At 33.1% G+C, this 23,909-nt stretch overlaps 1 protein-coding gene across 10 annotated transcripts in view; it reads left to right on the forward strand.

Moving 5' to 3' along the window:
* Nucleotides 1–23,909, forward strand: part of PHF14 (PHD finger protein 14) — a 171,195-nt gene that overhangs the window by 14,199 nt on the left and 133,087 nt on the right. For all 10 annotated transcript variants that reach the window (XR_005652682.1, XM_039862383.1, XM_039862391.1 and 7 more), the window contains exons 4-7: nt 981–1,125; nt 9,121–9,280; nt 13,242–13,353; nt 17,418–17,555. Coding sequence is in view for 9 of the 10 variants with exons in the window: in XM_039862383.1 (XP_039718317.1) it covers nt 981–1,125; nt 9,121–9,280; nt 13,242–13,353; nt 17,418–17,555 (555 nt within the window). In the remaining variant the exon portion in view is untranslated. The remainder of the gene's footprint in view (nt 1–980; nt 1,126–9,120; nt 9,281–13,241; nt 13,354–17,417; nt 17,556–23,909) is intronic.

Here is a 23,909-nt window from a genome sequence, read left to right on the forward strand (position 1 = left end):
TACTATGGAACTAATTTATTTTGTTTCTGATTATTGTTAGGGTCTTAAATGAAAATATGTAGACGCAAGTGCCATCTTTTATTATATATAATGCTAAGCCCAATCTGTTAAATATGACAAGAATCATTATCTTGTTAAATCATTTAAGATTTAAATTCATAACGCAGAAGGTTAAACTTAAAAGAAGCAAACTCTTGAAATTTTTCTTTAGATTTATCTAATAATATACCTTTCTCCTTTTATATTACTATTAGATAGGTATCTGTATTACTTTACACTAGACATTTATCGACATAAACCTAATAGAGTGCTCTAACTCTCTAGCAGCTAGTCAACTTGGGTCCTTTTTAGATAGCTTTCTGTACCTATTTACACAGATATACCTAGGTAGGCGCTCATGTATTCACCATCCAGTAGTTCATGATTCTGGAACTTCTGAATTCCCCTTAGACACTTAAGGATTATAAAGTCTGTAATTATGCTATTACGTACATATGTACATATTTGCTTATGTGTTATCTTAAATTGATTTCTTCTTGTTTAATATATGTGTGTCTTGTCTCCCCTAGGCAGGGTTATAAGTTTCCAAAGAGTAGGAGTCTAATGTTTTATACTTTATAAACCTCTGTATTGGATTAATAATTACTTGTAGGTTAATTTTTCCTTTCTCCTAGTTTAAGGGATCAGACTGTAATTCAATGTCAAAGCAGATGTAGAGTTGTTAGTTGCATGCTTGCTTTTTCATTTCCTAGAGAAGAGCGAGTATGGGACTTTCAGAGAAGTGAAAAAAATAAAAGGGCCCTTATAGGGTCCTTTGACAAAGGTGTACTTCCCAGATGTAGCCTACTCTGAAATTACTAACAGAATGGGGAATACAGCATAATTTTGGAAATGCATAAAATAATTTAAAGTGAGAATTTTATTTAGTAAAATTACTTTTTAATTTAAATATGTGATTTTCTGATATATTTTAATATTAGGACTCGCTGATTCTTGAGAAGAGTCAGAACTGGAGTTCTCAAAAAATGGACCATATTCTGATTTGCTGTGTTTGTCTTGGAGATAATAGCGAAGATGCTGATGAAATAATTCAGTGTGACAATTGTGGAATTACAGTCCATGAAGGTAATTTTGCTTTGTTTTGTGTCCTTTTTTGAAATGGCTGATTTACACTGCATTTGCATAAGTAAAATTACCCTTTTACATTTGTAGTATTCCAAGATTTTTCTATATTTCATAATGTCTCAATTGATACTGAATCCTTAAAATATGATGGGTGTTATTTTTCAGATTATGTTAATTTTAAAGTCTACGACCATGCTACTCTGAGCAAGGCTGATCCCGTCTGATCTCAGAAGCTAAACAGGGTCGGGGCTGGTTAGTACTTGAATGGTAAACCATCTAGGAAGACCGGGTGCTGTAGGTGTAAAAAGTAAAAAAATAAGGGATTGTAAACTGACAAGGTCCTTGCAATCTGTGAGGTCAACCAAGGGGTTGCCTCACTTAAAAAAAACATGTTTTTTTAAAAACACTTTTAAAATTAAATTTATTGGAGATACATTCATTAATAAGATTATATAAGTTTCAAGTGTGTCATATTGTAATACATCATCTGTATATTGCGTTGTGAACTCATCACCCAAAGTTTAGTCTTGTTTCATCAACATGTATTTGATCCCCTTTACCCTCTTCAACCTCTCTCCAAAATGTTTTTAAAAATTAAAATAAAAATGTTATTATGTTGAAACCACAGTATTTATTTGATGGTCAGAGTTATGTTTTTTTCTTCATGGCATTATTTCTAGTTTTTAAATGAAATTTAGATGTAGAAAAAGTCTAGTATGTTAGTCCAGTAGAATATAATACAGTATTTAAAAAATTATACTCTAGTCTCTTATTAAAAATTAAGTCGTCTCTTATTTCATAGTTATTTTTAATTTTGAACTTGAAAGAAAAATTTATAGAGATCATCTTTTAAAATCTAAAATAAGAGTCACTGTAATATATTGAAAATATTTTTTTCGATTATAATTTTTGAACCTTTTTTGTTACTTAATTTTTTTTTTACTTACAAATTTTTATTTGACATAATTTCAGACTTACAAAAAAATTATAGGAGTAATACAAAGAATTCCTTTATACTCTTCACTTCAATTTCCCAGTTGGTAATATTTTGCTATATTTGTTTTATCTTCTTGTATAATAGTTTTTATCTGACCTCTATGAGCGTAAACCCCCTCTATCCCTAAATACCTCAGTGTATATTTTTAAGAAAAAGGGCATTCTCTTACATAACCAAATAATTATCAAAGTCAGGAAATCAGCACTGATAGAATATTGTTATATAATCTATCAACTGTATTCACATTTTACCAATTATCCCAATAATGTAAACTCTAGCAAATTAAATCCAGGATTATGCACTGCATTCAGTTGTCATGTCACTGAATGTTTAGTCACCTTTAATCTAGAACAGATACTGAGTCTTTATGTTTCATGATTGGAGCATTTTTGAAGAATAGAGGCCAGTTCTTTTATAGAACGTCCTTTATATTGGGTTTTTCTTACGTTTTCTCATGATTAGGTTCAGGTAGGTTATGTGCTTTTGGCAGGAATGCCACAGAAGTTATGTTGTGTTCTCAGTATATCACATTGGAAGCATATTATGTTTATTTGTCCAGTTGCTGGTTGATGTTTCTTTGATCACTTGATTGAGATTCGTTGAGTACTTTCTATGTGCTAGGCATTCGGTAGGTGTTAGGCATATAAATGAACAATATAGAAATTGCTGACCTCATGAAGCTTAATGTTTGGTAAGAGAGACAGGCAATGAAATAATGAAACAATAAATAAATATGTATCACATGGTGATCCGGACAATGGAGGAAAATAGAGCAAGACAAGGAGTATTGTGAATGCTAAGGGTGGGGTGGTTGAATGGATAAGTTTATAAAAGGTGATAAGGAAAACTCCCTCTGATAAGGTAGTATTTGAGCAGTTACCTGGATGTTTTTAGAAAGAGCACTTTAAGAAGAGGTACCAGTGAGTGTAAAGATCTTGAAGTGGGAACATGCTTAGAGTGTTTTTATAATGGCACAGAGATTAGTATGGCTAAAACTGAGTGAGCCAGCTGGTTAGTGGTGGGGTAGAGATTGGGGCAAACAGGTGAGGCTTTTACTGTGATGGATATAGGAAGACATACGTGAGTTTTGATCAGAGGATTAATTTAATTTGATTTATATTTTGGAAGGATCACTCTGTTGGTTTGAGAGTAGACTGAAGTGGGATCTAAGGGAGGAATCAGGGAGACCATTATAGTGACCCAAGAAAGAAATAGTTTTGAGGTAGATAGCATAAGTTTTGTCTTAAAGTGTCCAGAGTGTAGGTAAGATATTGGGACTAGAAGTATAAATTTGCAACTCATCAGCCTACAGACATTATTTAAAGCTGTGAGATTGGATGTGCTCTCTAGAGAATAGTCAAGTCCTAGCACTTCAGTGGAGATGGGAACACATGGCTGAGCAATGAGGTAAGAGGAGAACCATGGGAGAGACTCCCAGGTGAAATCTGAAACTGGCCCCCTTACCTTGGAGGGCAGAGGGGGAGGCTTGCCTTGGGTGGCCGCAGGTAGTTTTCTGCACCTGCCTGCTAGAATCTTAAAAGTTTATATAGAAGCCCTAACTGGGGTCAGTCATGTACACTGGAGGCCCTAACAAGTTCAGTCATGTACTCAGTTCAGGTCGCCTCATCAGCACATTTCTAGCTCGAGGCTGTGTCTTTGGGCAGCTTCTAGCTGAGGAAGGCAAGTGGAGCACATATTCCAAGTACAGGGGAGGGACTGGAGAGCCTTCAGTTGCCCAGGTCCATCTCTGGGGTCAGACTCGTCGATGACTTACCCCAGTAGGCTATTTACATTTTATTTTCTGTTACTTGGTATACACTTCTTGTCTCGTTTATTAATAGGTTTTACTGGTCTTTTTCTCATTGACTTATTCGAATTCTTTTTTAAATGTTAATCCTTTTCCTGCTGTTCGTGTTACAGTTATTTTCTATCCCTGCAAATGTTTTTTTCTATCTTGTCCTGTACCTTTTAATTTTGTGGTAATTTTCATTGTTTAGAATGTTCATTTTTATGTTGTCACATCTGTAGATCTTTCTCTAATACCTTTTAAGTCCTCAAATGAATTTTCATCTAAAATTAATTCAGAGAAAGGGAAATTTTATAAAGTATAATAGGAAGCTAGTGTTAATAGGGTTTGTTTGCTTTTTAAAGATTTAAGTGCCTAAATGGCACACTTTCATATTGTAATTCAGCCATGCAACTTTCCCTTGAACATCTCATGGTTAAACATGAACTCCCTTGAATGCTTTATTTTAGAGAAAACTATTTACCCATCGTAAGATAATGCATGAATGTTAAATAAAACGTGGGAAGTACAGAACAAAGAGTAGAAATAATATAGTCCCAATACCCAGACAGCCAGAGTTGGTGTTTTGGTGCACTTCTTTTATCTTTTCTTTCCTCCTTCTCCTCCTCCTTTTCCTCTTTCATACTACTTAAGTAATCATAAGAGATACCTTTAAGTTGAAGTTTTGCTAAAAGATAGTACTCCAAATGTTGTTTTTTAAATGTACGATTGTCTAATTACTTTTCATCGGACTTACTTCATCTAAATGTAGATAAATCTCTTCTCTTTGAAATCAAATGGTTTCATACTGTCACTTAGTATAAACACCTTTGTGACAAAATCTTGTAACTGACTGGTAATGGTAGGGTACCCCTGACTGTGATGTCAGTTATCCTGATATACTGATTGCACTGTGTCTAAAGAAAAATGTCAGATATGTGTCAGAGTATGTGACAGAGCATTAGGTAGTGCACTTGCCAGCAGTTACCCTTAAATTTAGTTGCTATGCATTAAATCAGATCAGGTCTACTAAAAAATATTTTCTCCTAGTTTATTTTTTCATTCTGCTGTTAGCCTAGCCCTAGACCATTTTTATGTCTTAGTGTATATGTCCATATCCTCATGAGTGTTTACTGGGTAGTAAAGTATGTTCAAGTTATTACCATTTGGAATTTGTAAGTCAAAAGACATTTTTGTTCATTTATGCTTAAGGATATATTTCTGACAGATATCATGAATGTTATAAGTTCTTTTTCTATTCATAAATAACAATATTACTTGTTAAGATTTTAATGGATTTTGTAATCAGAGGTCTAACTTTAGGATGTTAAATACAGAAAAAGTGTTTTAAATTTTTAAATGCAACTTTTGTATTCCTATTTTTTTTTCCTTTCTATACTGAGAAATAATTGGGATAGATACAATTAAATATATATCATAGATGAGGTAACTCAGTCTCAGAGATGCAGTCTGTCCAGTTACATAGCTAGAGGGTAGAGACTACCAGACTTTTGGTCCCTCGTGACAAGTTGAATGCGGAAGATTTCCACTTTTTTGGATTATTCTTACCCTTGTATATTTTAAAAATTGTAAACACATTTTATATTATTTTTTCTTAAATATGATTGGTGTGGGTTGCATGTGTTTCTTACAGGTTAATCCTAAATAGATAGCCATAGAGACATGTTTTCTGTTTACTAATTTGAAATTATGATCAATCCATATGAAATGGATTTTATGTGTCTATAAATTTTTTATTTTATATGTTTACTTATATAAAAACTCTTGTTTTCATAATCATATTGAAAAAGGACTTTTTGCCTGATCTACTCATAATTGGAAAGATAGAAGAGAATAAACATTGTTTTATGGTAATTTAAATTTTGTTTCTTATGGAAGAAAGAAAAAGATTTAAAAATGAATTTAGCCACTAATTAAAAGATTAGAATGGTTATAAAGTGTTAGAACTTTGGTCTATAAGTGAGTAAACCCAACAGGTATGGCAAAGAAATATGGGAAAAGTGGCAGGTGAAAGGCAAGGAGAGATTTCTATAAAGGTGATTACACAGTTTGGGTTATTTTTCAGGGTCAGTGAAGCTAAAGAAGAAATACTTATCCAGTTGCCGGTTGTTCTTTGAGCTTGCACAATACCAGTCTTCTGGGTTACAAAGTAGAAATTTTCTAGGAGAGGAGCTCAGAAATCATTCTTGAGGTTGTTCCTAGGTGGTTAAATCTCTTTTTGGATGTTTGCTATATGTGTAGCATATTCTTTAAAAATAGAATTGAAATTTTGCTTTATTCTAAAAAAGTGAACTGCTGTGATTTACCTTGATTTTGGTGAATGAAGTGAATAGAATGGATAGCCCCTTGGGGGCTTTATTATCCTGGTAATTGCTTGCCTCTTTTGTGTGAATACAGATGAAAGAATTTGCTTCAACAGAACATTATTTTTTAAAGAAAATAGATTTTTTTCCTTGTTAATGCATAACCCTTTGAGAAAACAGATTGACTTTTTGTTTTGTTTTATGATTTTTCTTTGAATGCAATATTTTGCTTACTGTTGCAGTTACCAAAAAATTGTCTTTTATTGGTGACAATCAATAATAACTGCTCCCAAGAAGAAAATTGTATTTCTTTTTAATTTTGTAATTTGTCATTTTAAAAGTGTATAGCTGAACGAAAGTGATGAAGGTGATGATTACCAACCACAATTTAATGATATTAAAGAAATTAATGAGTTTCGATTACTTTGCTTATCTTTTATACCATAGTTTAGCTCCTTTAAAATCTTTTCTTTGGTGTTCTTTTTTTTGACTTTTACATTATGTTAAGTTTCACTATAAAGCCTTTAAATAGCATAAGATGACAATAATTATTGGATTTGCTTCAGGCAGCTTATGTAAGTCATAGTTGCAAATCAACTTTTAGTTTTCTGCCTATTAGGCTGTTTTAATTATAAACGTATTGAGTGTACTATATGAATAAAATACTTACACATGACTGTTGACCTATTAAATGACATCTAGTAAATTAATGTTGTTACTTCAAATTATGTACTAGTTGTATGTACTTTTTCTTTCTGTGTGATTGGTTTGAGTCTGTATTTACTTATTTATGTAGTTATTTATTTATTCTTAATTTGGGTGTCTGGTGATTGTAAGAAGGCACTGCCCAAGTTAGGCTGTTGTTGTCTGTTTAGTGTATAGCCAGTTCAGATAATCACATGACCTTACATTACACACACACACACACACACACACACACACACACTTAACTAAGTGGTGAAGACTTTTCAGAGATGATTGTCACTTACATATGTGGTTTTTCTCATAGTGGTTTTTCTAATGTCTCCAGTTTATTGGAGGTTACTGTGGGTGCCCCTTAGAACTTGGCACCAAGACTACCCTCTAGAATAAACCTGGTCACTAGTATCCTGTGATGGTTAATATTTGGGTGTCTATAGAAGCTACCTATCTCGAGAGGTAATAAAGATGTCTTAGGAGATCAAAAAATGCCCAAGCCTAAAGATGAAAAGGGAATACGTCTGGATTAGAATTAATTTGTAATCTATTTCACTACTATATATGCGTTAAATTGTTTCTCTGAAGAATGTTTAACGTGAGGGCCATGCCTTTCTAGAGGAAGAGAAATTGAATTATTTAAAGTTGGTTTATGTCTAGCACTATTTAGCAAAAAGAAAATTTTTAGGAGTCATGACTATTGTAGTTACCAGAGAAATGCTCTCTGTTATAACTCATCACTAGTGCAACATAGTTTTTTATATGAGTGAAATTCTCTCTCAATTTTCAATTCTCCTTTATTGGATTCCATGATTATCAGTACTTTGTTGGTGCCAATACATTCATTATATCTTTATACTAAGAAACAATTACTCATAATGGATGTGACATTACTTTTAGTGAGCTTTGTTGGTTTGTCAGGCACTGAGATTTTTATCAACACTGAGTTTATAGCCAAAATTGAGTTATAGAAATTTTAATGATGAGAACTTGATCTTAACAAGAAGTTGACATTGATATCCTGCCTGAATTTCCTTTTGGCTTACATCTTTGGCATCTAATCTAGTTTTTTAAGCTCAAAACTAGGGAAAATCTTTTTGATTTTATAAAAATTTTAGACAGATCTGAAAACCCACGTAATAACTTAAATATTATTTATACAGGAGCATTTGAGTTCCTGGCAGTTGTCAGTTTTGGTTCAAATAAATTGACAAAAATTCTCTTAAAATAAATTATTTATGATTCCAAACATGTATATTTGAATTAATAAGGGAACTTTCTGCATTTGATAATTGGAAGATAGTTGAAGTATATATAGCATGTCCTACTCTAAAATGTAAAGACCCATGCTAAATAATCTTTGTTTGATATGTTCATAGGATCTTTATAAATTTTTATCACATGATTTAACGGACTCCTTTCAGAATACAAGTTGTTAGTGAATAAGAAGAAGAACAGAGAGTAACCTCTTGTTTTTGTTCATTTTAGTTATGAGTAATTTTTACAGAAGATAGAATCATAGATGTTTAAAAAGAACAAATACCTCATATAGCTAGAGTTGGCCCATTTGTGAATGGAACTTAGCATGTCTGACTCTAGTCTGAACTGTTCAAACTGTTCTGTAGTCTCCATTTGTGTGTGTGTGTGCACTCCCGCGTGTTTCTGTATTTTCCTTTTACTAATTCTTACTTTGCACTTTTGGTTGTATGAGTCTGTGTGTTAATCTGCCATCTCCAAAATTAAATCAAGGCTTTTTTTGTTTGTATGTTTGTTTTGCATGGTTGTGGTCTTTTATATTTGTTTTACTGGTCAGTACAAAAGGAGTTCAATAAATCTTTACTAATAGATAATTCCTAGATTCAGTCTATTTTTTTTTTTAGTGAAATTCATATTTAAGTATTTTTTTAATTAAAAAAAAATTAAAGAACTATAAATTTTCTCCCTCCTGTAATGCTTTTCCAGTAGCTCTAAAACTATTTCAAAAGGCATTTATTTTTTGTATATATTATTGAGGTGAAAAGGTATTTTTTATAAAATGATTTCATCTTTGTGTTTTGATGCTAGTATCATTATTATGAACTGTTTTTCAGAATTTTTCTCTACTTCTCTTCCCTTCTCTTTTTCTTTTGTGATTTTATAAATGTGTTTAAAAAATAAATTATTTAATCATACTTTTTTTTTTATTTGTTTAGGTTGCTATGGAGTTGATGGAGAGAGTGACTCTATTATGAGTTCGGCTTCTGAAAACTCCACCGAACCTTGGTTTTGTGATGCCTGTAAATGTGGTGTTTCCCCTAGCTGTGAACTATGTCCTAATCAGGATGGAATTTTCAAGGAGACAGATGCTGGAAGGTTGATGTCATAATTCTTCTGGGTTAATATGCCTGCTTTATAATATGTCTGCTTCTGACTACTCTATTCCTCTACTCTGATTTTTCTGAGTTACACCATTTCATTTGATTGTTTCTTTATATCTTCTTGGCATAGAGTAAATGGACAATAGGCTATAGATCAGAGCAGGGAGGAGGAAAGACCACTGAGTACCTACATTTGCCTTAATACTCATAATCCCATTTAATCCTAATATCAACCCTATGATAAAACAAATGATAAAATTTCCCATTTTATAGGTATAGTACCTGAGGCTTAGATCATTTAAGTAATTTTAGTTTTCTCAAGACCACAAGCTGGTGTAGTCAAGTTTGAACCCATACCTATTTGACTTCAGGAGTCTATCAGGAGACAGAACTCATGTAGTGATTTAAAAAGGAAAGTTTAATTTAAAAAATTATTAAGCTATGATAAAAGAGTAACCATAATATATACAAGATCTCTAAAGGATACCCTAGGGCTGAGGGAGAGTATCCAGGGAATGACAGACTTGTAAGGTGACCCTTTCCCACAGGCTAGGGTCCAGACCTTGTTGGAGAAGGTGTAGTTGCAGCCTACAAGATGGCAGAGAAGTTTGCTGATTTGCCTGGGCCAGAACAGATCTGTGGTTCTTGGCAAGTGGCTGAGCACAGGTTGTAGGGGGAGCTGGGGCACTGGTATAAAGCCTGGAATATGTGGTTTCTGTGTTGAGAGGACCACAGAAAAGTGATCTCCAGGTCACTTTTCTTGCAAGGCTTGTGAGATCACTGGGGATAGTGCATGGGTCTGGGGCAGGCACTCCCTGCTGAGAAGCCCTTTCCTCCTGTAGTGCCCTCCTCTACTCTCAAAGAAAACTTAATATCATGCTCGCTGTAAAGCAGAAATGCCGAAGGGCTTCTATTTATTACTGCAGAGCAGACATGGAAAGGTAGATTTGGAGCTGAGAGGCAATAAATTGTTAACTGGCACAAAGACCCATGTTGTTTTTACTATTGTGTTCACACTTATTTTTATTATTACATCTGAGCAGTTGTCATCATAATAGTGTTGACATCTTTAATGTTTTTTTCCCCAGGAAACTACCATCTGGGATGGATAACTGAAATATAAGAGTAGTTCCTAACCTTTGGTATTGTGTGGATTACTACTCCCATACCACCTCCCACTCTAACCTCCACCCCCTACCATAAAAGGGAGTGCTCAGCTTTTCTTCCACATAAAGATATTTCAGTATTTTTATCAGACATGTTTGATATTTTAAGAACAGCAACCCAAAAAACCTATTCAAATTGTCACCATCATTTTCCATATTTTAACATCGAAAAAGATAGGATACATTTCATGTATCCTATTTTTGCCTCAGTTGATACACAGGCCCTTGTAAGAAATGTTGCCGTATAAGATTGTTGGGATAGTGTAGACTCTATCATGGACTCTTAGAAAACCCTGAGTGTCGATGTCTAGGAAAAATGGCTAAACTTCTTGCCTCTTTTTCCTCATTGCTCATCCAAAAAAGAAAAGAAAAGAAATATGTAACAAATAATTTGATGTGTTGACATGAATCTGTGGTCTGTATCATAGACATGGGCATTATTTTACATTTGGGCTGACTTTGGCCTAGAATTAGGGAGTTTAGTACAGCATTTAAAGTGTGTGCTTTCAAGTTGAACTGCCTGTATTTGAATTCTGGTCTTTCCTTACTAACTGTGATTTTAGGCAAATGTTTTAACCTTTTATACCCCAGTTTCCTTAGCACTTTTGAGAAGATTATAATGAGATGATTCATATGAAACAATTATAGTTTCTGGAACATTCAGTGAATGTCTCCTTAACTACTAGTGCTACCACTGTGCTTTCTTATTAAAAATATAAAACTATTATTTACTCATTTAAGGTAATCATTGAATACCAGCGGCATCAATTTTTTCTGGTAACTCTCTAATATCTAGAGATAGTAAGCTAGACACTATGCAGCAAGCACTTCAAAATAACTTCCAAACTGCCTGTGTGGTGCTGTGTTCTTAGTAGGTACTTAATAACTGAAAATAACATAAAGTGAATTGCTTTATATGTTGTAACGGCACTACAAATACAAAGCATTTCAGAATCTAATTTGATTGGTTAATATAGTTACCATTCTGAAATGAGTCTTTTGAGAAGTATTTTTCTTAGTTTGCTTTATTAAAATATGTGATTTTAAAAGAAGCTATTAATAGTTTCTATGCTAGAATGACAATTCTGACTCTTTGTTTTTTGGTGGTTTTATGTGGTGCTTGTTTTCTGCATCTTTCCCCTATCAACATCTGTCATCATAGCTCCAAGCAAAATGTATGGTAAAGTAACAAGGATGATCATTTCTTTTTGATTTCTCGATTTGTCGTAGTTACGAAGTTCTAAAGTCTGTGCAGTTAAACAAATGAACAAAAATCTATTTACGACAGGTATTAATAAGGACCAAAATTGTCTCAGCTGTTTGATATATATTTGAATAAAGATTCAAGTTGGCATTCTCTCAGGAGTGGTTGGGGGAGATGATACGCTTGTGTGCCAATCACACTAAAGTACTACTAAATCAGTAGTACTTGTGTGACTTGTACTAAAACATTTTAAGAAGGTCAGTGAAGGAAGCAGCCAGCTGTTGGGTTTATCAAAGATAAACTCCTACAGAGTACAGCGGCATTTGATACACCAGTGGAGCATGAAAAAACTGAGCAAATTAAATTGAGAAAGCAGCTGCTTGTTGAAGATGTTTATCTTTATATTGAACTCCACAGAATGCATTTGAGGGGTTGGATTAAAACATTCTTTCAAGAAAAATCTCAAAACCTTGGATTTTTTAAAAAAATATAAAAAAATATAATTTTAAAGATTTGTAACTATTTTCCCCAGTACCTCTAAAAATGATTCTTAGTCTTAATCCTTTAAAACTCATAGTGCATCACAAAAAACAGAACCGTAGCTTCGTAGCAACAATAGCTTCGTAAGCTGTGATAAGGCAGGCAGAATTTGTTGTTGATATATTCACAAGGTTAAGAGAGATTTATCATCTCATTTTTACCCTCTTTCTTGAGAAGTGATATAGGTCTGTTTAAATTTCAAAATCCAGTGATCCATAGTTTGGTTGTAAGCAAACAGAAATGGCTCCTATGTTAAAAAAGGTTCAGAGCAGTTTTCAAAAAATGGAATTAAATAAACTCCCATTTATTATTTATTTTTAGTGTGTTGAAACTTTGAGTATTCTTTGTTTAGAGTTACAGAATCATTCAGTCTTAAAAAAAATAATATGTGAGGAATATAAGTTTTAATATATAGGTTGTGTGGTGAACAGATAAATTGAGTGAAATATGACTTTCATATATGCTTATAACTATTCTGTACAGATTTCTAGCAATCAATTTAACCTGGGAAAAAAGTCGAGATGCATACCAAAAGTTGTTTTAAAATAAGTCTTTAAGGATTATCCAACAGCTTTTAGAAAAGTAATATTAAGAAAGAGCAATTTTACCTAATTACTGCAAAGTAACTTCACAGTTCTTAAATTAGGATCCTTAATTCTCAAAGCACTTAAAATAATGAATGTGAATACCTTTTCATGCATATGAAAATGATGTTTTGTTTCATTTGAATAATGGTTTTGTGCAAATATTTAAGAATAACAGATGAGTGCAAAGTGCAGTGAATTTTAAGTGCAAAGCAATTACTGTTGTTAACTCTCAGTTTTAGTTAAGCTGCTGGGAAAGTAGTGCTTATTGCAGTCCCTCTTTTGTAACTGATCTCATTCTTTATCTGTTCCATACTGTTCGTTGGTGTGTCTGAGGTTTTGATATCTGACCATAGGATTCTTCTAGTAGTTACTTGAGATGGCACATATTTTATGTCTGTTTTCCATGTGGACATTTTAGAAAGTGTTTTGATAGCAAAATCGTATCTTTTTTTCTTATAGATGGGTTCACATTGTTTGTGCCCTGTATGTTCCTGGAGTAGCCTTTGGAGATATTGACAAATTACGACCAGTAACACTAACAGAAATGAACTATTCCAAATATGGTGCCAAGGTGAGACAAAGTGTTTTTGGTTGTTTAAAGAGAAAGTTTTTACTTATTAGTTTACATGGCTTTTTACTAATATTATTGACTACAGAAATGCTTGTTAGTAATCATGCTATTCATATAGCAGTTAGCACTGAATCATTTATTATTGATATTAATTTTCTCAGAAAGCCAAGCATGTATAAGTTCTTCCATATATTTTTAATTTAGAATAACCTGTGGGGTCAAGTAGTAATTAATACTACTGCTGTTTTTCTGGCATTTAACACACTGCCTAGTGTATAGTGAGTTATCAGACCAAATCCTTATTTTTAATCAGTCAAATCAAATACAAGAAATCAAATGATTTCTGACTTTAGTTTTGAAATAGAATTTGTCAAAATTATGAAAAATTGTACAGGAAGCACCTCAGGTTTTACTCAGGTTTAAAGGACTGGTTTCATCTTTATGACTGCATAACCTGCTGAGCAAGTGATTCTCAGCCTTGATAGTTTATAAATTGGTTTTAATTGATTGAGATTTAAAATTGTAAGTGATAAAAACACCCACTTATTAATTTAAACTTCGGTATAGAATACTACAGATATTTCTGGAACACTAGAACTAGTTGGGCACTGATATATTCTCTTTTCATTACTGTCTTTGGGGAAATTGGGAAGGAAGATCCTTGAAAAGCATCAATAACATATTAAAGGTAGGGTAGGGAACTTAAAGGTTGTTGGAAAATTCTGATATTGAAAATTTAGAAATTTGACAGTTTCTGCTCTTATATGCAGAATATCCTCCTTGGGCTCTGCACTATCCCCACACCTCCCCCTCCTCCTGCACTCCAATAGTCATGTCCTTTAATTTGTGCAATTTCTGTTAAACTGTATGTAGCTTCACTCTCCAGAATTAGCTAGAGCTCTCAGGGAGAAAATCTGGCCCAAGCACTGAACTTAACTTTCTTGGTCCTCAGGTAATTCTACACTGTCTTATTACTTCTTTGATACCTTTAAGATATAGTTAAAAACTTTTTGTCTACATTTTCTAGTTGAGCGGCTTTAAAACAAATTACCTAATCCACCTTTATTGGAAGTGGAAATTACTACTTTTTTGATAGGAGTTTCATAATTCACAAGCACAGAACCTAGGACTAGCTTGCCATTTTCAATAGGCACACATTATTATAAAAATAAATCTAGAAGCAATTACAAAAACAGTAACTAGATATTACTTGATGTAACTGAAGCCAGCAGTGACCTCTAGACTGAAAAGAGCATTAAATGTGCAATTATCAGATGATTTTTCATTATCACCAGATTTTGTTTTGAAGTATTACTGGGAAATGGAGTAAAAAATTACGTACCCTCTAGCTTATCTGCAAAATCAAACACGGTGTTGTGAATTATGACTGGGACAGCTTTTTTAGACCACATTGTCTTACCCATTTCCTAATCTTGATTACTTCTCCCCTGTGTTCTTGGTTGCTTAGTTCTGTAGCATTTTGAATCAGGCAATTGAGGAGGATTCTATTTTCTTTGTTAGAAAATTTTTCTTTGTATTCACTCTGAAATCCCTGTTCAATTTCATCATATTACATTAAATTACTCAGGGAAGTCTATTAAACAACTTGGTTCTGTTCATAGTATTGACATCCTTTAAATAATTTAATTTCTTCTTTTCTCTCCTTACCTCCTTTCTATTATCTCTCTTTCTTTTTAGGTCTCATCTTTAGATTACTATTTATAGCATACACATTCTACTGTTATGGAGAAAGACCCTTAAGTAGGCAGTAGAGTTAGTATTTGGGAGTATTTTCACATCAATAAGCAGAGTCCTGTTCTTGCTGTTTTCATTCATTGCTGATGTGACAGTCCTACTGATGTCTACCTAATAGGTAGTCACCAACTATTACAGTATTGTAATGATATTTTTATCCTTTAATGAAACTTTTCTATTTTCCTTTTTATATGTTTCCCTCATATTTAATTTACTTAGAATATATTTACTAAAGAGTACTTGCAGTCTATTTAAATTTAGTTCTTAAATTATCTACTGGCAGTCTTCTACAATTTAGCAAGTTTTTCTTTTATGAAGATCCCTATTACCAGTGCAGTTTATATTTTGAGACTAGATTTTTTTCTCTCTCTCTGTGGTTAAGATAGTTAAAAGAATAAAAAAATAAATTTTGGGGGGAATTTGGAGTAATTTAAGCAATTTATACTTTTAGTTTTACAGTTTTTCCCTTTGTATACAGAAATAACATAAATAATTGGCTATATTTCGTGTATCACTACTGATTTCACCAAATTGTTTACTTAAGATTACTTTTAATTCTCTTAAATATATGTTAAAAATGCATGATTTCCTTTGTTGTAATGCCTATATCTTTTGGTGAATTTTCTCTGGCTTTTAATTTATTTTTCCATGCAGTATTATGTGGTTCAAATCAGTGTAGCTTAATAGTTAAGAGCATGGACTGTAAAGTAATGTTACCCTGGTTTGAAGACTGGTTCCCAATTATTTCAAGCAGATTTCTTAACTTGTCTTCCAATTTTTTAATGTACAAAATGCTAATACTTACAGTACCTCATTTATATATTAATGTGTAGTGTTAAATGATAATATAGGTAAAGTGCTTAGAATAGTGCCTAGCACATGGTAAGCCCTCGACTATTACTACCATCATTATTAAAATGATAATATAGGTAAAATGCTTAGAATTGTGCCTAGCACATGGTAAGCCCTCAACTATTACTATCATCATTATTATTAAATTAGTGGAATTTGGATTTTTTGAACCACATAGAAAATTACTTTTTTCATATAAACTTTTTTTTTTTAATTTTATCTTTTTAGTTTCAATATACAGTACATTGGTTAGACATTCATATAGATGATAAAATGATCCCCCTGATTGCTCCTTCTCTCCTCTGGCTCTTCACCTAATCAATACATTAATGCTAACTGCATTTCCTATGCCATGCTCCCTATCCCTGTGACCATCTGTCAACTACTAATTTGTACTTCCTTAACCCTTCAACCCTTTCTCTCAGCCCCCCAACCCCTCTCCCCTCTGTTCATCACCGAATTGTCCTCTGTATGTGTGAGTCTGTTTTTGATTAGTTTGTTCTTTTTGTTCCTTAGATTCTGCATATAAGTCAAATCATATGGTATTTATCTTCCTCAGCATAATAACCTCTAAGTCTATCCATGTTGTTGCAAATGGTAGGATTTCATTATTTCAAATGGATGAGTAATATTCCATTCTATATATAAACCATAACTTCTTTATCTAGTCGTCTGTTGATGGGCATGCTTCCATATCTTGGCTATTATAAATTATGCTACCATGAACATAGAGGTGCATAGATCTTTACGAATTACTGTTTTGGATTTCTTTGGGTAAATATTCAGAAGTGCAATTGCTAGGTCAGAAAATAGATCCATTTTTAATTTTTTGAGAAACCTCCATATGGTTTTCCATAGTAGCTGTACCAATTTTCAGTCTCACCAATAGCAAAGGAGGACTCTTTTTTCTCCACATCCTCACCAACACTTATTACTCTTTGATTTATTGATGATAGCCATTCAACAGGTGTGAGGTAATATCTCATTGTGGTTTTAATTTGCATTTCTCTGATAATTAGTGACCTCGAGCATCTTTTCATATGTCTATTGCCATTTTTATTTCTTCTTTGGGGAAATATCTGTTCAGGTCTTCTGAACAATCCACTTTTTAATTGGATTGTTTTTTTTTGTTGTTCAGTTGTATGAGTTCTTTTTATATTTTGTATATTAACCTCTTATCAGATATATCATAAGTTAATTTCTTCTCTCAATTAGATCATATTTTTGTTTTGTTGATGGTTTTCTTTGCTTTACAAAAACTTTTTTAGTTTGATATAGTCCTTTTTGTTTATTTTTTCTTTTGTTATTCTTCATATAAACTGTTGACTTGCCTACAGTTGTTTGTATTGTAATAGTATTAGTTCACTATATGTCCTTTGTGGATACTTTGTATGAGAATGCTGTCTTTGTTCTGGAAATATTTTTACTCTGAGCATTTTTCTTTTATTCCATTGTAGGAGTGTAGCTTCTGTGAAGACCCTCGTTTTGCTAGAACTGGAGTTTGCATTAGCTGTGATGCAGGGATGTGCAGAGCATATTTCCATGTGACCTGTGCTCAGAAGGAAGGTCTGCTTTCAGAGGCAGCAGCAGAAGAGGTAGGTTTAGTTAAACCTATAGTTGGAGAACATGTTCATAAGACTTCTCATGACTCCATTGTATCCTACAACAGGTATGCATCATAAAATAAATTCACAAGTTTATTCTTAAAGTCTTTGCCTAGATCAGTGGTCTAAAACTTCAAGAACAAACAATATATATATGAGTTTTTTCCAGTCTTAAAGCAAATCAGACATTTGGAAATCCTGTTAAAATCTTTATAGTGAGATCTGATGAAATTAATTCTTTCAAGGGCTCTGTGAGGTTAAAGTTACCTCATAACAACGTGAACATGGTATATAATTTTTTTATTCTTAATTCTTTCATGAGTGATAGTGGAGCTATCAAGAGATTATATAACCTATAATGATATAACATATTGAATGTGGAAAGTTTTGAGAATCCAGCTATCTTTTTTTATGTCAACTATTTAGATATTAAAGTGATTTGTAAAAATGTAAAACGGTGCCACTCTTCTCACTAAATTTTTTTTGTTTGTAAATTATTGCATTATTCATAACCGTGTTATGCATGTTGACATGTCATGTGGTTATTATTTTAAAATAAGTAAATAAATATTTAAAAAATTTCTCAGTTTTAATTTCCAATATGATAACTGTCTATAAATATGACTTACATATTTATATGTAAGCTCTTTTTGGGTGTTCAATAATTTTTAAGATTGTTAAGGAATCCTGAGGTCGTTTTGTTGATTGTTTAAGCTCTTTATAAGAGCAGATTAATTGAGTGTTTGTTGGTAATTCTTACTGTATATTCATGATGGATTTATTGGGTAAATAATGAATTTAGAATGGTCTAAGTAAGTTTAAGAAAATATAAAATATAATAATAAATGCAGATGGATAATTTTTAAATATATGCAGAGCAGAGTATTAGTACTTTCCTATGTAAAATTGATGTTGGATAAGACAAGCTTCAGCTACAAAATAAATTTGCTTAAGTTTGCTTTTTTAAGGACACAGTTAAAAAATGAAAAGTAGAATCGGATACTTTAAAAATGTTATATAATCATTGAGTCATACATATTATTGTTTCAGAAAGAAATGTCTATCTAACGCTTTTGTAAAATCTCATGCCAGTGGATAATTTTCCTTTCCTGGATAAAAGTCTTATTTTGCCATTAGCTAGATCAATATTAATTTTTTATATAAAAGGTAAATATAATATTTTTGTGAGGTATAAAGAAACTGTTATATATATTTCAATAAATTTTTAAGAAATACAATTTAAATACTTGAAAACAGTATAAATTTAGCTTTAGTTCACCTTTGTTTTAGACCATCATATTCTGTATATAATGAGTGTTTTAAGAATTGATAAAATACTTAATTCATAAAAATGAGAGGAAAATAAGTGATAATGCCAAATAGGAAAAATATACCCTCACATCTATTCAAATTGAGTACAGATTCTTAGATAGAACCCCAGTACAGGATATCGACAAAGCTAAATTGGTTACATTCAGTTTTTATAGGAAAAAATACTAAGCAGCTATAGACATAGTTTTGTTTATGGTTCAGAAATCATGCATCATCAAACTTATTTTCTCTTTTGGTATTTAGACACCAGGTATCTAGACATTTAATTGCATTTAAGATTTTTATCTGTAAAAGAGCCTAGAAATTTTAAGTACAGGAATAAGAAATTAAGAATTCTTGCTCAAATTTCATTATTTTTCTTTTTTGGTCTTCATCTGAGAGTGTCAGATTTGAGTACAAGACTCTAAAATAAACTACAACTCTGTGATAAACAAGTTAATCATAAAATGTCTGCAAAGCACTGCATTTGAGGGCTGACTGAAATATAATTCAGCAAGCATTTGAGGAACATGAACATAATAGTCCTTATTCATGTTCTATCTACCTTAGTACCTGGTTGGGGTGGAGGAGTCTGTCAGGGAGTATAAAAATAGCTTTAAGGCACGGTATTTGCCTAGGTTGGGTTAGATAGTAAACACTCATATAAGATGGCATTAGAAGGTGTCACAAGTGCCTGGTGTGGACAAGCAGTGATGTAAATACAGAAAGAAGAAGGTTCCCTGGAAGAACCAGAAAGTTGGACCAAGTTGACCTATCTGTTGCTTACTTTAGCTATTTAAGGATTGCGGATTAGTGTATTTTACTGTCATTCATTCAGCATATTTATTTAACAGATATATTGGCTTACTATGTATTAGGCATTGTCATGGATCCTATCAAGATAGCCAAACAGACTTTTTGCTCTTAAAGTAGCTTACATTTGAGTGGCAGGCAGGGAGAGGACAGATAGTGAAAAAGTGAGTAAAAATATATTGTTATCAGTAGTATGAAGAAATATAAAGCAGGATAAATTATTTAGGAAATAAGAGAGGTAGGCTAAAATGCTATTTTATATGGAAAGATCAGAGAAGGGCTCTCTAATAAGGTGACGTTTTATGAAAAATATGTAAGGAAAGTGTTAGAGAGCATATCTTCATTTGAGAGGAGACCATTACAGGCAGGAGGAACAGAATAAGCAGAGACTGAGGTAGGAACATGCTTGGTTAAAGGGTAAAAAAGGAGACTGGTATGGCTGGTATAGAGTTAGGAGCTGGAGTTGGTAAGGGGGGAGGAAAGAGGTCATAGAGGTAGCAGTAGGCCACATTCCATAGGACTTGGAAGAACATGAGGAAAGATTGAATTTTTAATGAGTGAGATGGAAAGCCTTGAGTTTTGCAGAGTACTGTGAACTAACTAATTTTTAAAAGGACCCTTCTGATTATTGTGTCAAGTATAGACCAAGGAGGCAAGGGTGAAAATAAGGAGACCAGTTGGGAATCTTACTACAACAGGTTTTAGAATATAGGTAATGAATAATGATAGATTTTATAGGTATTTGCTGATAGATTGTTTATAAAGTATAATAGAAAGAAAGAGATCAAAGATGACTTCTCTTTGACCTCAGCTTCTAATAGGATGGAGCTGCAGTTTACTGAGATGGAGAAAACTGCAGGAAGAGCTGATTTGTTGTATACAAAGGGTGCAGTATGGGACATGTTGAGTTTAAGATGCTGTGAGACATCTAAGTGAGACATCAAGTAGATAGTTGACTATCCATCTGAGTCCGAAGTTTAGGAAAGCAGCCAAGGCTACTGATGTAAATTGAGAGCTGTGAGGATATGGATAGTATTTATGGTGAGATGACTAGATGGAACTGTCTCGGGTATGAGAGCAGATTAAGATGAGAAGAGCCTTAGTGACAGCCATAGGGCTACTGTAGCATCAAGATTGAGGAAATAAGGAGGATTCTACCAAGGAGACCAAGCAGCGATTGAGGAGGTAAAAGGGAACTAAGAGAGTAGTATCCTAGGAGTATTTCAAAGAAATGTTTCAAAGAGAGAGTGAGCAATTGTGTCAAATAAGTAGAAGATTGAGAAATAACCATTGGATTTGGCAAAATGAAGGTCATTTTTCACTTGACAGGATCTACTGGAGTGGTTGGTAGTAGTCATGAAAATTTGGGAGTAGAATAGAATTGAAGATAGATAATACAGATGGGCCTTTAGATTTTTCCTTTAAGAAGAGCTTAGAAGTGGAACAACATATGGGAGTCCACAGAAGAAGATCTTTAGTGTTTAGTTTATCGTTTAGTATACTGTATGCTTAAGTATGTTTAGTATACTTATTATATTTAGTATACTGTATGCTTAAGTATACTGAAGGGAGAGATCTAGTAGAGAGAAAAAATGCAGGAGAAATGTAGAATTGCTAGAGGAAAGATGGAGTGAGATCCAAATCACAAGTTAAGGAATTAACCTTAATTGGACCATTGGAGTCTCAAAGGGAGTAGCCAGGAAGGATAAAAAATGATGCTCGGAGAATGATATTTTAAGTGTTAAATTATAGAGAGGGTGCAGAATGTAGATACTGTCATGACAATTAGGTGGCTGAGGTGGGGTGGACAAGAATATTGATGGTGTTATAATTAACTAATTATAGTATTTATGTGCTACTGGTTTCAATAAACACTTCAATTTTATTATTAAGATACCAATAAAGTACTTCTGTTTTCTTAAAAATATACTGTGTTTATAAGTGCCACTTGGTTCTCATCATATAAGATTCCCAGTAGTTTCTTCTTTCAGTTTATGCTCCTCTGATCTGCTGTGCCAATATTACTCAGGGAGCTTTATTTAAAAAAAAAAAAATTTTTTTTTTTAAAGATTCTAGACCAAACCATGCAATCCAGATGCCCACAGGCTAAATTTGACCAGCGTATACATTTTGTTAGATAGGAATAGTATTATGAAAAGAACACCTTACTTTTCATAATAGGTGGGGCATTCCAGTTTGCCATAGGCCCTAAAGTTCTCATAGTTACCCCCATTATTTATTCCCCCCACTGTCACTTACTTTTCTCTTATAATTTTCTAACATCTTTCAGCCCCCATTTGATCATTTATGTTTACTGGTACTGTTCCACATTTAAAACCATTGTCTTATGCCTACTGAATTCAAATCTCCAGAGTTGGGCTTTTGTCATCTCTATTTAGAAACCTCCTTAAGTGAGTCTGATAACAGTCAGGTAGTAGTTGAAAAAGACAGATCTTACTAGCTCTGGATCTTGGGTCAGCAGCTTAACCATTCTGGTTTTCAGTTTTTTATCCATAAAATTGATATTACAGTGAAGAACTGATCTCACATGACGGTGTTAAAAGATAGATGAGATAGTATGCAAATGTGCCTGGCAAATAGTGGTATGCATAAAAATGGTTTTCCCTTTCCATTTCCAGTGGGAGTAGGATCTTGAAAGTTCTATTTCTCTAAGCGGGTTGAAGGGATATCCCAAAGCAACCAGTACATTAATTAGGACAATGTTTTCACTGGTTTAATAAAACCTTATAACTTGCAGCTTAAACTGAGCAGTTGAATTCTCTCTAATATAAGACTCCAGACTGATTTAATATTCAGGGAAGTTTAGTTCCAGGGACAAGGTACCTTCTTACTTGATGCTTTATCATATTTTTGGTCTGTTGCACTGTCTCACACGGTCAGAGATGGTTTATCACCACCTCGATCGGGTTCCACTCCATTGGAAGGAGGAAAGAAGAGATTAAGAGTGGGCAGCTTTCTTTCAAGGTCATGGTCCAGAAATTTTACACATCATTGGCCAGAACTTTTCATATGGCCATATCTAGCTTCAGGGAGGCTGGAGCACAGCATTTCTAGAAGGGTAGCCAAGTATCCAGTAAAAACTCAAAGGGTTCTAGTATTAATGGGAAGCAAAGGGGAGAATAAATATTAAAAGACAGTGGTTTTTACAATAGTTAATATTTGCTTGGTATATATGTTCCATTCTCTAAACAAGATTAATCCCTTGGTTATCCTAGTCTTAGAATTTAGGTTTATTGTCCCCCAATCCCAGATTAATTAATTAAAACAAAAAAAAATTACTTGGGTGACTTATTTCCTTTCAGATATCTTTTAGACCAAGGATGATTGGTTATTTCCTGTCAGAGTCTTGGCCCTAATGTTTCATTAACCTATGGAACCATGCATGAGTCTCATCTCTGATAACTCACTTCCAACCTTTCCTACTTTAAAACAGTAGAATAATACTTCAAATTGTTGCCATTTGCCTGAGGTTCAATATAATCTTTATTTCTATTTAACATCTTCTGTCACCAAGATTTAGAGCATGTCGTGAGAAAGCAGCTGTGTGTGTGCGTATGTATCTGAATGCAGTCTTCTACCTACATTTTCATATTTAATTTTTAGCCATATGAAGTAGTTATTACTAAGTTCATTTTACTAATGAATTAACAGAAGCTCAGAGATGTTTAGCAGGTTGTTTGAAGCCGCAAAACCAGTAAATGGTGGAGCCGAGATTTGTATCTGGGTTTCTGTATTTCCAAATTCTGTAATCTTATCCCCGGTGCTCTACTATGACAGCTGTGAGTATCATACTACAGAATTGCATCATGTGCTTTTTTTTTTTAATGGTAAGGACACCTTAGATTCTTTTTTTATTATTATTTCTTTTTCTGTTCTTATTTGTTTCTTCTTTTTTTAGTGTCATCCTTTCTCTTTGGGTTGTAAAACCCTTCCTTACTAAGACACTTTTTTAATGTAAATTAGATAAAAACTATATGGATCCTATCATGGTGATCACTTCTTTAGGTATATGTGTTTAATCACTGTGCCATACTCCTGAAATACTGTATGTTGTATTTTAATAAAAATCTTTTAAAAAACCCAACAATATGGACCTTTTCTCCTTGGAACATACCTAAAGAATGAACTACCTATCATTTTAGCAATAACATTGTGGATTACTTTTTTAGGCTATGTATTTACAGATTATTTCTGTTTTTG

Source organism: Pteropus medius, unplaced genomic scaffold (assembly GCF_902729225.1).
Source record: "Pteropus medius unplaced genomic scaffold, Ma_sr-lr_union100, whole genome shotgun sequence".
In the NCBI taxonomy this organism is placed as follows: domain Eukaryota; kingdom Metazoa; phylum Chordata; class Mammalia; order Chiroptera; family Pteropodidae; genus Pteropus; species Pteropus medius.